We start from the raw sequence: 14518 nt of genomic DNA on the forward strand, positions 1-14518 counted from the left end.
TCGCGTAGTGAGGTTTTCAACAGTTGCTGCTGGATTGGACTTGTCTCCACATCAACGCCACATTTGTATGCAGCAACTATCATTGGAGAAATGGAACTGAGAACATGATCCTGTGCCATTCTGTCATCCACATCGCTCGAGCCAGGTACCATTGCAGACATTGGAGTCTATGATGTGGGGTAGATGGAAGTCTTCTGAACTGATGCCACGAGTGCAGGCCACTAGCCACCAATTGGTGGCAAATGGTTCTGGTCAATATGGGGACATCCAGGGTGTCTTGAGCATGTTGCAGAATGGAGGTAGAAATGGCTTGCGAGTGCACCCCCACTTTTCGATCCACACAAGCTGACGTCACTCTGTCTGCACCAGCACTCCTCGAACTTGCCACATTTCCTTGTTCCAACCGTCATTGACACAGCCGATATACTGTGGATGCATCCAGGTGTGTGTCAGCTGAGATTTGCCCCATGAACCAAACTGCCCTTTTCAGTCTGATCACCATGCCACTCGTAAAATCGTCTGCCTGCTGGAACTGCCTCCGTTGATGACAGCCTGGCATTCTCCATTATTACACATGTCCTCTGAGACAAGAACTAATTTTCTGTGATGATTTCCCTAGCAGAAATAGAGGCACAAAAATTTAACATGCCTGAAGGTTAATTTCCTTATATCTTCTTCAACATATGTTGGAGAGCTGTGCATTTCACATTACTTGCGTAACTCAGTGATGCGAGTCTACCCTGAAACTTGCATAATTTTTGGGTCACTCCTACTTGGTCTTGCATTTTCAATGTCAGTTAATGCATTTCAAACTATAAACTAATCTATATATGAAACGAGAGATAAGTTTTTGTGAAAAAAACAGACAAAATTGAAAATTCATATATAAGCTGAAATTTGAAACAGCCTTGTAAATGTAGTGGTATGCTCCCAAAAATATGAATAATAGTTTGTCTAACTTAGCTTGATATACCACACAAACCGAAAATGAGCCCTCATCAACTGAAAAAAATAAGGAATCATCATGAAATTTGAAAAAATGCATATTAGGATCAAATAAAATTTTAAAAAGTACTTTTTTTTCAATTATTTAATCTAAAATATCATTTTGTGATCAAATCATAACTAAATTTTTGTATATAAGCCAATCTCCAAACTTCAGTAGCAAAAGAATGGTTAAATATTCTCAACAGATACATGTAAATAAATGGTATATATTTATATGAAATCTGTAATAAAATACCATTCCTCCATGTTGGTGAGCATTTTAAAAAGATTCAGATTATTAAAAGTGTATAATCTACTAAATTTGATATTTATTATAATTTTAAATATTTCAAGTATGAGAGGCATTATCTGAATAATGACTTTTGAAAAAATATTCGTTTTCACTTAAAATAACCCTACTGAATACATAAACACCAAATTAACCTTAGCGACAAGTTATATAAAAATGTTAACATAATAACATTAATATGTGATAAACACTGTTTTACTGCTGGACTAAAATAATTCACAGTTCAAACACATCTACCTGAAAGTTAGAACTATGTAAAGCTACATATTTGCTCTTCTAACCTAAATTTCCATAAAAATTAGTTACTTATCCATTTTAAAAGCAGCTCTCTATTACTGCCATGATTTAATAAAAATTGTGCTGTGCAAAATTAAAATATTACCTTAGCAGCTAATTTGCACTCCATGACCCTCATATTATATTGTGATGTTGCTGCCTTATTCATTGCCACACAGCTGTTGCTGACAACAAATGCCACTCCTTTGGGAAGAGTTACACTGGTTGCTCTCAAAGGGTTAAATTCTATTAACTTGGCTGTACCTGAAAATATAGGGAATTTTTCACTCAGCAGATAATTTATCACTTGAAATAGATTAGAATTTGCTACACTTGATTTCAATAGGGAAGTTCAAAGGTTTAAATGTCTTACCATTTTACAGAACAATCAATCAATAAAGTGAAAGTTCTTTGATTTTTATTCCCTGAAACGATTATTTTATTTCTGCTGTTTTCAATGGAACTACTGATAATGTTCTTAAATTTTATATTCTGAAAATTCTTCAAATAATGCAGAAGCTGCAATTTATTTTATGAAATTGAAACAATGCAAACTGAAACAACTTAAGACAACACTGCAGGCTTAGCTTAAAACAAAAAATGCATATTATTGCTACTACTATTAAACACATAACTAAAAACTATTATTAAAAAAAACTTGGATTTTTCATTCTAAAAAACACAAACTCCCTTTCCACTCACTGGTGATCGAGTCTACAAAACTAGGTCAAGTTTATATTCTCTAATTCTCATTAGCTTGAAAAAAGGTTGAATTATTATAATTTTTATTGTAAAAAAGAATACCGATTTGCGGCTAAGTAGGTTATTGTTATTAAAGCTATCTGAGTAAGGAAAAAGATATCTTCATGGAGGAATTAGTAAGAGAAATTGAATTGCATTTACAAAATATATGTTAAAATCACAAAATACATCTATGCAGTTAGCCTACAATGTTGCTGAGAATTAAACACTGGATTCAGTTGCATGCTGAAAAGTATGTTAAAAACGAATTTTTGATACATCATAAACAAATAAGATATATTATATTGCCAACACATCAAAAAGAAACTGCCATGAAGAAATGTATGGAAGGTCATACTTTTTGTATTTTATTTTTTATGACTACAAGTTTTTCTAAATATAACAATAAGGAATGAAGGAATATATAAAAATATAGATTTCAGAATTTTTTAAATTTAAAAATACCAAAATATGCATTGCTTAAAACAATTTTGTGATTCAAAATATATCTATATGACCAAGAGTTGCAAAAATAAATGCTGGGTAAGGAATTTTGTGGAATACCATAAAAAGCCTTATTCAAACTTATTTCACAACTACTGGTCTTATATATATAGTCCTAGTAATAAAAATGTTTTTAAATTATGCAAATACTCAGGTTTGGGCAATTTTTAATTTTAAAAAATTGAAAATTTACAAAATTAAATTTTTATATGGTCCTCATAGTCATATTTAGCAAAAGTTTTACTTGTTATAAAAATTAAAATATAAAAAGCTTGACTTCCATACGACAAAAATTGACCGAGATATTTAATTTGAAAAATTGGGATTTTAGACATTTTTTTTTTTTTCAGCTGGTCTTCAGAAGTAGGTTACAAAATAAAGTAGAATGATTTGAGGCTGATTCCCCCCCCCTTTAGTGTTTTTAGGTGATATTTTTTTTTGTAACTCACTAGTATGTGATATGCTGGAAGAATTTTTATGCAATTAACTGATATATTTTCAAATGATAAACATGTTATTAAATATTAACATACAATTTTATTAATTAATGAATCAAACCATCAAGAAAATAAAAAAAATAAAAAATCATTAAACTGGAAATGTTTTACACTATTAACTTATGCAAATAATGTTATGAGATGGCCACTGACCAATAATGAAGCACCTGCACTGTTTTCCAAATAAGATGCTGAATAAGATCTCTCTTTTGGAAAAAATCTATACTGACATTTCATAAGAGTCTACATAACAATGCTTGTCAATCAAAAACTTTTTTCCCTCCATTAACCATTATTTTATGCAAATGATGTACTTGAAAATGGTCAGTGTTCAGGATAAATTTAACCTTACATAGCTTAGGAGTGGCTTTTATTCGCTTGATTTGCAAAATGTTAAAAGACAAAATTTACAAACAGATAAGTTCTAAAACAGTGTTTTGATATTTCTGCATTTTTTATAATATATAATTCAGTATTATGTAAAGTAAGATAAAATATAATTCAATTCTTGGAAATAGCTTATTATGCCCAATGCTTCTTAAATCCTTAATCCATCATAAGATAAATAGCATGGTTTAATTTTAAGAAAAGACTTCCATTATAAATTCATTAAAATACACTGGTTCCCAAAATTTAAGCCACGAACGGAAAACCTATGATAACTCAAAAGGTATACAAGCAAATTGGACCAAACTCGGTGATAATATTTATTATGCCACTAGTAACTTAAAAACACAGGAAAGTGTTCTATGCAATATTTACATTTTGTAATATCAACAGGAACATAAAAATCTCCTAAATTTGCACATAAATACTAAATACAAAAAAAAAATTCTCAATAATGAGTGAACAGTAACATAGATCTGACAGCGATGTCGTACACTGTCAATAAGCTGCAGGGGTAGCAATGCCCAATGATCACATAAAGCATTCTAAGCACATCTAAGATTTAGGGAGGGGTTGAGGCCAGTAATAGCCTCCCAAGAATGTTCACACACGCTCAATGGAATTAAGCTCCGGAAAGCATGCTGGCCATTCCATTAGTAGTACAGTTTCTTCTCTAAGAAACTGGTGTTCAAGGCGAGCAATGCGAGGGCGGGTATTATCTGTTTGCAAAATGAAGGTATCGCCAACTGCAACAACATACAGATGAATAATAGAATCCAGTATGTCATTTCTATACCTGTGAGCATTCAGAATTCAAAATTCCATACCTGTGAGCATTCAGAATTCCATGTTGCATCACATACAGGCTTATGTGTCTCTCCATACATGAATACTACCTCCTGCATAGGTATCCCTTTCCTGTATGTTAGACGGAAGATATCGAGCATTTGCTTCTCCTCATATATAAACATGTCGAGAATCCCTCTATAAATTAAAGCGGGACTCATCAATGAACAAAACAGACCATCCCTGACTTTCAGTCCAATTTACATGACTGCATGCCCAATTCAAACAATCTCTCTGGTGGCAGGAGGTAAGTGGGGCACACAATGCTGGTCACCTAGCATACAGACTACTTTCATGCCTGTTGTCACAGCTGATACCGTCCATTCTACAGGAGAAATAAGTGCAGGTCTAACTTGAGATGGAGTTTCAGTCCTGTTACAAAATACAATAAGTTGCAAATACTGGCTATATCTAGAAGTGGTAACTCTCGGCATACTTTCAGTAGGTCTTTGAAAGACTGAATCAGTAGTCAGAAACTGATTCCACAACTGGCTCACCAGAGAAGGTCGACATTTACCACCTTATAATGTCAAACTGTCATTGACCTGCTTCTAATTGGCATTTACACAGAAGTGCCACTGAATTTTGAATTTTGAATTTTGAATTTAGCAAGTCAATTACGAGTTGGGCCTCCTCTGGCCTTGATAATGTCTGCCACACAATGAGACATAGATTCAGTAAGTTTGCATGAACATTCTACAGGAATGGTTTGCCAAACATCAGATAGAGCTGTCCACAAATCAGGGAGGCTCGCTAGTGTTCTGTGATAAGGTTTCACACATTTCTCCAAAACATCCAAAAGATACTCAGTAGGATTTAAATCAGGGCTTCTAAGTAGCCAATTCAAGACAGAGAAGTCAGAGCAATGCTCTTCCAAGCAGGTAGTGGACAAATGGGACCTGTGACAGTTGCAGCTGTCTTGTTGGAATACTCCATTTACATGTGAATGACAGGAAAACACAAATGGAAGGAGATGATCACCCAGCAACTCTACATCCTGAATCATACTGAGGGAGGTTGATACAAGTAGGGGAAATAAGTTGTTATGCTGAAAGTGAATTCAGATAAAAGATGACATATGCACGGTAAAGCTAATAACTGAAGTTATTTTTCTTAAAAGAAATGTTAACATTGTTAAATTTGTATTCCACAAATTACTTGGCATGATTCATTTTGAAATAGCAGTAAACGCTTTCATTCTGAAATTCATTTTATTCATTCATATTCTGAAAGAGTAGTTCATACTTTCTTTTTGAAATAGTTTTTACATACTTTTTGCAGAGGAGGCTACAGCTACTGAATATCACACTTGTGCTCATTTGGAAGATTTAGAAATTTAAGGTCTATTAAAATTTTTTGTTTGGGGGGGGGAGGATAGTAGCTTGTATGTCCAAACAAGACATGATTATTTCTTTTTCAACTGAAGTAACTCAGGCTTATTCTATATCAGTATGTTCACAGAGAAGTTTAAATTTGGCATAACACAGACCAACAAGAAATCCGTTTGGAATCAAATACTGAGGTTACCCCTCTCTTTCAATAATACAATGAAGAAGGGATTTCTTTCTAATACAAGAAAAAGAGAGCATAGTTTAATATATTTTTAGTGCATTTCGTTACCTGGCTCAGCCAAAAAAGCAATTGCTTGATCCATGCCACCTCCTTGGGTTCCGATGTAACGCTCAGCCTCCGCACATATTGATGCAATTTCCATTTTAGAAGGAAAAATTCTAAGAAATAAGTAACTTATTAGAATTAATTGCTCATAATTCCATGTCACATTTAATAATAATGCAAGTATACTATATAAACTAAAGAAATCATCTGGATCGAAGATATTTACAAGTTACCCTATACGTGCTCATGTAATGTTCGCATCCCAACTTTACAGATAAAATTTATGTAAAAAAAAAGGCACCCGCGCAATGTCTACACCCCCAAAACTAAAGATTTCTTACTTTAAAATATACTTATTTTTAGAATTGCCTTTTCCCTATTAGTCAATAAACACCTTTAAAGAAAGAATATGCATTTGTTTAGTCTTTGTTTGGCACCAGGATGGAAAGCAGAGACTTTCCTTGCAGTCTGGTGCAGCTGTTATTTAGTCATAACATCGGCGCCAGCAATCCAGTCGGCAGACGCGACAATAAATGAAAGCAGTCCAAACAGGTTTTCATTACACTGGCTTCCAGGAAATCCTGTTTTGTAATGAAATTACATTCTCCTCCTTCCTCCTTGGAGCCTTCCCATATTTCAAGCTTTCTCTTTTCATTCATAGTATCATTTGGAATTCATTGTAGTTAGCAAGTAGCGTGGAAAAATACAAAAGCTATACAGCGGCTTTTAAACTGAAAGTCGTAGAATTTGCAGAGAAAAATGGAAAAAGAGCAGCAGCAAGAGTATAATAAGGTGGACGAAAAGTGTGTACGCAATTGGACCAGTCATATCAACAACATCCGAAATAAAGCTCTAAAAGTCATGAAATGTCTCTTCCCAATTATCGGGAATTACTCTAAACTCGATCTGACCAAAAAGAAACTCATTTATACCTCAATTATACGCCCCATCATGTGCTACGCATCACCAGCCTGGGCAGCTGCCAAAGACTCAGATATCCAGAAATTGCAAATCATTCAAAACAAGTACTTACGCATTATCACGAATGCACACTGCTTTGTCCGTAACGACCTTTCACATCATGACCTAAAATTGGATACTACACTGCTGGCCACCGTAAATGCAACACCCTGAAGGAAGCATGTAAATAACATGAAATTTAAAACATGCATTAGCGGAGGTGAGATATGCAAATGATTAGAATTTCAGCGCAGACGCAAATCACGCGCGCCTGTGGCGCCACTTCAAAGCGCTATTTAAGGCTTGGAGTTTTCGACGCTTTCAAGTTCAGCAATTGTGTTTTCCTTGTGGGTTTTTTTTTTTTTTTTTTTTTTTTTTTTTTTTTTTTTCTTTCAAAAAAACGATCAATTATGCCTCGTAGTAAACAGCGATCATCGTTTGATCAAGTATCCGAGTTCGACAGAGGAAGGATAGTTGCCTACCAAGAGTGTGGATTATCTTTCAGGGAAAACGGTAGTCGTGTTGGACGAAACCAAACAGCTGTAATGCGGAAATGTGAGCGTTGGATGCAGGAGGGTAAAACGGACCGACGCGTTCGATCGCATCCACCTCAGTGCACCACTTCACGTGATGACAGGAATATTGTGCGCATGGCAGTGACGGATCGCTCAGTCACATCACGAACCACAGCACAGCACATTCACTCTGTAACGCATCATCCAGTGTCTGCGCGTACCATTCGACGCCGTTTACAGCAGAGTGGTTTGTCTGCAAGACGTCTTCGTCTATTGCTTCGTCTAACCTTGACGCAGAACCACAGACGTCTTCGCCGCCAATGGTGCGATGAAAGAAGGATGTGAACGGCAGAATGGAATAAAATTGTCTTTACTGACGAGTCAGGCTTCTATCTGCAACACCAGGATGGTCGGATTCGAGTCTGCAGACACCGTGGAGAGAGGATGCTGAACAGCTGCGTTATGCACCGCCACACTGGTCCTGCACCGGGTATTATGGTACGGGGTGGTATTGGATATCACTCTCGCTCTCCTCTAATACACACTGCCGGTACTTTAAACAGCCAGCGCTACATCTCCGATCTGTTAGAGCCAGTTGTCCTTCCTTACCTTCAGGGCTTGCCCACAGCCATATCTCAACAGGATAATGCGCGACCACACGTGGCACGCATTGTCCAAGGGTTCTTCGTCAATCGCCAGATTGAATTGCTTCCCTGGCCGGCTCGCTCTCCGGATCTTTCGCCGATAGAAAACATGTGGTCCATGGTTGCTGAACGATTGACCCAGATTACATCCCAAGCTGCTACACCAGATCAACTTTGGCAACATGTGAAAGCTGCTTGGTCTGCTGTACCACAAGAACACATCCAAAGTCTCTCTGAATCTATGCCGAGGCGTGTGGCAGCGGTGATCTCCAACAATGGAGGCTACTCTGGCTACTGATTCTAGAAGGAACCACACTTTACAGAAGTCTATAAATTTAATCATTTGATACTTGGTCAACATGTTATCTACTAAATAAATTTTGTTGTGGTATCTCGTCTTTCTTGGTGTTGCAATTTGGGCGGCCAGCAGAGTATAAAGGACTTCCTGCACAGGCTGAACAGAAACTTTTACGCTGGAGCACTCGATTGTGAATATTTGCAACACTCTAACTTGTTCCACTACGAAATCCTCAATGAGGATAAGTTTTTAAGCCCTTATGCTGCGTATTTTATCACTCAGAATGATGGGAATCACAATTTCCTAACTTAATACTGTGCGGATCATCACTGAGTAACTGAGTGTGCTGTTTACGTTTTTCAAGCAGCATCCTCCAGGGTCTGAGGTTAAGAGGGTGACCACCCCACGTGACCCCCTCCGAACTGTATCTGCTACCCATGGTACAGAATTCTTGTACGTATGTATAGGGGGAGGTAGCCTAATTTGAACCGTAGCCTTATTTGGACCGCTATGATATACAAAGACTGATGATATCTACGAGATTTGAGATAGGCATTTTGTTATACGTAGATGTAGAAGAAATTAATGCAACTGTGTTTGTAAAAAAAACGCCTCGTGATTACATTGAGAGAAGTGTTATTCTAAAGAACTAAGAAGAAAATCTGTTATTTCGACATAAGTGTGAAAGCAGTTAATTCGTCTAAACGTAAGTAATTACATGTCTTATTATACCATTACAAAACTTGCTTATTTACCTACAATATGCAATTATAATTTTGCGAGGTTATGTTAGTTTGACGTTTCTGTACAATATCAAGCATCTCAAGTTGGACCGAAAACAGTTGCCGAAATTGAACCGGTCCAATTTCGTCAACGACATTTTTTTCATGGATAAATTATAATTAACCCTAGAATGCTACCCTTCGAAAAATTTACGGGAATGGCAACCATTCGTCTCCGAGACGAAGTATGCGTAAGCGTGCTTAAAACTTATTTTAAAAGCTAATTGCAGAACCCCTGTTTCACCTTCTAGTAGTGATGATGATGAAGATAGAAGTGATAACGAAAATAAAGGATTTAGGACAGTTCTTGAAAAAATATCACCGCGAGCAAAGAAAAATCTAAATCCAACTAGCCCTCCGTCTTCTCGCAGTGCACCAATAGCCCAGAAAGCAATGGAAATAACAAGTAGCCCTTACAAATCGCGGTTATACCAAAACTTTAAAAAAAAAATCAGTTCACCAAAGTTTAACAAAATGCAGAAACATAAAAAAGAAACTGGTGATTCATGGTTTTGTATATTATGTGAAGAAACCAAGGAAGAAGAACTGATACAATGCATGAAATGTCACGCTTGGATACATACTCGGTGTGCTGGAGTTAGTGCTGCAATTAAATGGTTCTTTCATTGTAATTGCCGTTAAGAAAGCTTATGGTCCAATTTAGGAAACTAGCGGTCCAAATAAGGAGATCGGTTTCCTAAATTGAACCGATGACACGACTTTTTTTAATTCATTTTTCACCGTTATAAATAATTTTTAAAATTTAATAAATGGTTTTATTTTGAGGGTACACTTAGTGAGTTTATTTTCTACTACTTAATTTTTATTGGCACTTCTTCCGTCTTTCTATATAGTGAAAAATACAAAATTGGTTCAAATTAGGCTACTCTCCCCTATAGGATTTCCTCCTATTTTATATATCCTGATTACTTTCATGCCATTTTATGAGTTACTGCAATGTATTAACTATGTACCAGCATGGAGCTTTTGAAATTTTTCTGATCACGAGACCTGTACATATTAAGTTACCTGTCTATATTATCTGTACGTAATGCCTTTACTGATGATACATCTACGCCATCTTCAATGTCATGCTTCCACATTATTCTTTTGATATTACATGCCATTTTGTTAGTAATTTTGCATGTAAAAGTTTATTTTAAATACTTCTTCTTGGACAGCCAACCCGATGCTTTGCCGCATCACACGTGACTATTAGTCACGCCATTTTCACCTCCTAGTTTGTCCTCCGGACGTAGTAGCAACTTAGCGAGCAAATTTGCAAGCTACTCGCGGCTTAACATTGGAACTGGAGCTGTGCGCAAGACACTCCTACATCGCAATTCAAGGCGAGTGAGTGAAGGCTGGTTGCGGCGAATGATGAAACGAAATGGATTTTCATACAGTACGTCAGAAGAGATTTTTTTTTAAATAACGTGTGCAAGATATTACAAGAACCAACGTTTATTTAATTTGTGTAAAAGTAAATATTAAAATTGCAAGTATTGATTAACCCTCTGACTGCTCAATTTGTGGACCGAAATCGCTTCAAAAATTGTGTAATTCTTTTTTTTTTTTTTTTTTTTTTTTTTTTGCAATTTTTAAATCTATATATATTGGAGAATTGAAAAATGCATTTTTTCTTTCTAGAAAATATTTTTTATATAGATTTTTATCATGAGAAACTAAGTTGCCAGAAATACCAATTTTTAAATGTTATCACCAAAAAAAATTTTTTTTAATAAATTTCAGTCGAATTACAGTTAATTTCTATTTATTGCATAATATAAAAGGTAGAATTATAAAATTTAAGAAAATATAAAGCACTGAGGGAAAAATACATTAAAAATGCAGTTTAGTATGATAGAGTTCAAAACGGGGTTCAAGGCAAAGTCCAACTTCACAGTTTTTGCACGAGATTCAATAAATCTAATTAATAATCAATTTAATTATTAATCTAATCAAAAATCTAATTAATAATTCAAAAATTTAATTAAATAATCAAGATAATCGCTGAATGTTTTCGAGCGGCCATTTCTGTAAGAAAAAAGCGGCAAAATGTCGTGTTTGAGCGGTAATACCACGTGCCGTCAAACGCCCCAATTTAGCGGACAACTAACGATATTTGTTGTCCAAAACGTAACCTAAACGTCTAATACTGTATATAATTTATTTCAGTGGTCAAATGGGAAAAAAACGGGATACCCTCATCAATAAAGGAAGAAAAACACATGCCCGCGGGATGAGCAGATTTTGCTACATTTGAGTTGCCCGTGGAAATCGCGGGATAAGCAGCCAGAGGGTTAATTTGCGCCTCTATCCTGTGCGAACTAATACGCGCCGAGTGTTGATAACGTAAACGGGGAAATTTATACTATATATGTGAATGGGAGAAAGTGAGTTTGTGAATTTTAGGTAGCTACTAGACAACTTTAAATTTGATACTTTCACTACTTAAGCCATTTTCTTCCACTTAGAACTTAACTTGGCTGTTTGAAATGAAATTTACACTAAAAATTGCGAGACAAAGCGCGATATTTGAACGACCTATGTGAGTGTATACGGTACAGTAAACGTCTGCATATTTCATTCTGTTTTAGTAAACAAAAAGTTTTTCCATTAGTGCGTTGAGAACGCGTAGCGTCATTGGGAGAAACGCATACGCAGACGGAAGACCATTACCACTACTGCGTTGGATTTACGCGTACGGGAGGCATATTTCACAAGTGCACATCAGCGTAGCCACTGAGGGAGGGGTTTCGAAAATGGACCAATGAGCTGCTACTGCTCGTGTGACGCTAAATCTTCGTGCATGTGTGCGTATGTTGTTTACGTTTTAATTTGCATTTGTTTGGCAGTTATAAATATATGGCGTAATAGTAGAAAATTTCGCAGTGCTTTCCTTTTCTGAGTTTGATTAATCGCTGTCATTTCACTTTCGCGATTTTTATCACTCATTAATATTAGGATTGATATTCGCGGCATATTATGTGGACTACGAGAATTCAAGTGTTTTTAATTGAGCTGAGAATGACTGAAAGTGTTACAATGAATCTAGTGTTTTCTTATTTCAGTGCTTGCATTCTTTTGATTTTTAAAGTGTAAGATTCAGAACATATATGATCTTATTATATCCATTGTTAACATTAAAAATTTTATATGAATAAATTGAATATACTCATTGTGAATACAATGAACTCACTCTGTTTGATGAGTATTTCTTGTGTAGAAAATACATTTCAGAGTGAGCATTTATTAAATGTGAAATTTAACGCACTAAATGTATACGAATACAAATTAGTAAAGTTCACTTTAATTAAAATTCTGCATTGGTTATTATTATAGAACATCTTTTTCATATAGACTGCAATAAAAAGGGCTGACTTCTATTCACATATATAATTGGTGTAAATATTTTTCTCATACGCATAATTTTATACAAAGATTGCATTTGGGCTCGGATGTTTATCGCATATTTCTTTCTTCATCTTATTTACCACTTATTAAGTAATATTTGACATCGATATTTTTGCGAAGTATCCAACATGTGTTTGTATTTATTGCAACGAGGTAGTGAAATCTTCAAATTTCCTGTATTTGATTTAACTTCGCAATGAAAAGTTTCAGAAGCAATCGACAATGTTTTAATTATTTTGTACAGAAAATTGTGTGGCAGAATATTTTCAACCATCTTGCTTAAATCTTAAAACACGCGAAAGGTCATGTGACATGACAAGACTATTACTGGATGCTCATTGGTCCATCTTAGAAGCCACTCCCTCGGTGGCTACACAGATGTGCACTTGTGAAATATGCGTACGGGAGTTCGGTGGTCGATTGCATTTATTGCCACCAGAGGTCTCTGTATTTAACTTATGGGATTCGGACTCTTGGGGTACTCTGCTTATGAACTATGAACGTAAAGCACGTTAGTAATTTTTTGATAAGTAAGGTTATAATGCATATTATGAACATCCCCAATTGCATAGAAGCTGAAGTAATTTTTGAAAATTTCTTTGTGGTTCTAGAAGCTATAAATATTAATGAAATAATTTATAACAAAAACTAAAATTTACTGTTACTATAAAACAAATAAAGTTAAAAACATTTAAAAATAGATGATACATTAAAAATACAGAGCAACTGTAAAGAAAGGTTCGCAATATTTACACAAAATTTGCTATGCTTGTAATAACGCTGACTGCCATGTGAGATTATATATTTTTAAAATATGCCGAAATTTGGGAAGAAAACAGATAATATATAAAATTTTAGCATCAATTTCTGCAGTGTCATAGCTGGATAATTTATTAGAAATCTCGTTTATTTTAAAATGCACTAGGCACAGTTATATTATATGCATAATCCATAAAATATTATTTTTAATTTAGAAATTTTAAATTCAGACCTCTTTTTAAAGAAGTTATAAAGGTAAGCTTTTTTCTCATATATATATATATGTATATACATAAGGTAAAGATTCCTGCCTTCAGCTGGAGAGTACTGAATTTTAAAGCAATTATTATAATAATTGTTTTAAAAAATGTTTTATTAAAAATGTTTAGAGCATTAATACTGTCTTACGTTAATTGGTAGTAAAAATTTAGAGCTGGAAACATCCCAAAGTCTCAGCACATGTATGCATATTCACATAAAAATGAAACGAAAAAAAAAAATATATATATATATATATACGGGAGTATGCTTTAAATTCGTATTTATACTATAACTTTCAAAATAAATTCTTGCGGGGACAATTTAAATAAATAAGAGCATAAATAAAACATTATATTTAATGCACATAATAATAGAAATAAACTATAATACACAAATATAGATCATATTAGAATACGGAGCTAAGCAAGTTGCAAACAGGGTGGAAAAAGAATATGACAGTCGAACTCACGACCCCAAAAGACAAATCCTGCTGCCGTCAGCTTTACCACCAAGCTATCATCACAAGCACCTGATTAGCAATTTTGTCTTATATACATCAACAAGTAAATGAAATTTTAAAACTAAATATTTTGGTCTTATTTCAGTGTGCTATCGTCTAAAACATGGATGTCTAAAGGGCGGCCTACGGGTGGCATGCGGACTAAAAGTCCTTAAAATGCGGCCCAAACGCAAATTATGAAAGTATTTAAATTTACA

At 34.9% G+C, this 14518-nt stretch overlaps 1 protein-coding gene across 3 annotated transcripts in view; it reads right to left on the minus strand.

The window, feature by feature from the left end:
- Positions 1-14518, minus strand: part of Galk (N-acetylgalactosamine kinase) — an 88269-nt gene that overhangs the window by 35452 nt on the left and 38299 nt on the right. For all 3 annotated transcript variants that reach the window (XR_015038588.1, XR_015038589.1, XM_085807887.1), the window contains exons 3-4: positions 6169-6278; positions 1680-1837 (exon numbers count right to left, since the gene is read on the minus strand). Coding sequence is in view for 1 of the 3 variants with exons in the window: in XM_085807887.1 (XP_085664013.1) it covers positions 1680-1837; positions 6169-6278 (268 nt within the window). In the remaining 2 variants the exon portion in view is untranslated. The remainder of the gene's footprint in view (positions 1-1679; positions 1838-6168; positions 6279-14518) is intronic.

The sequence above is a fragment of the Stegodyphus dumicola genome, chromosome X1 (genome assembly GCF_044657685.1).
Source record: "Stegodyphus dumicola isolate Sdum_Otavi_A_Nest chromosome X1, ASM4465768v1".
Lineage (NCBI taxonomy): Eukaryota > Metazoa > Arthropoda > Arachnida > Araneae > Eresidae > Stegodyphus > Stegodyphus dumicola.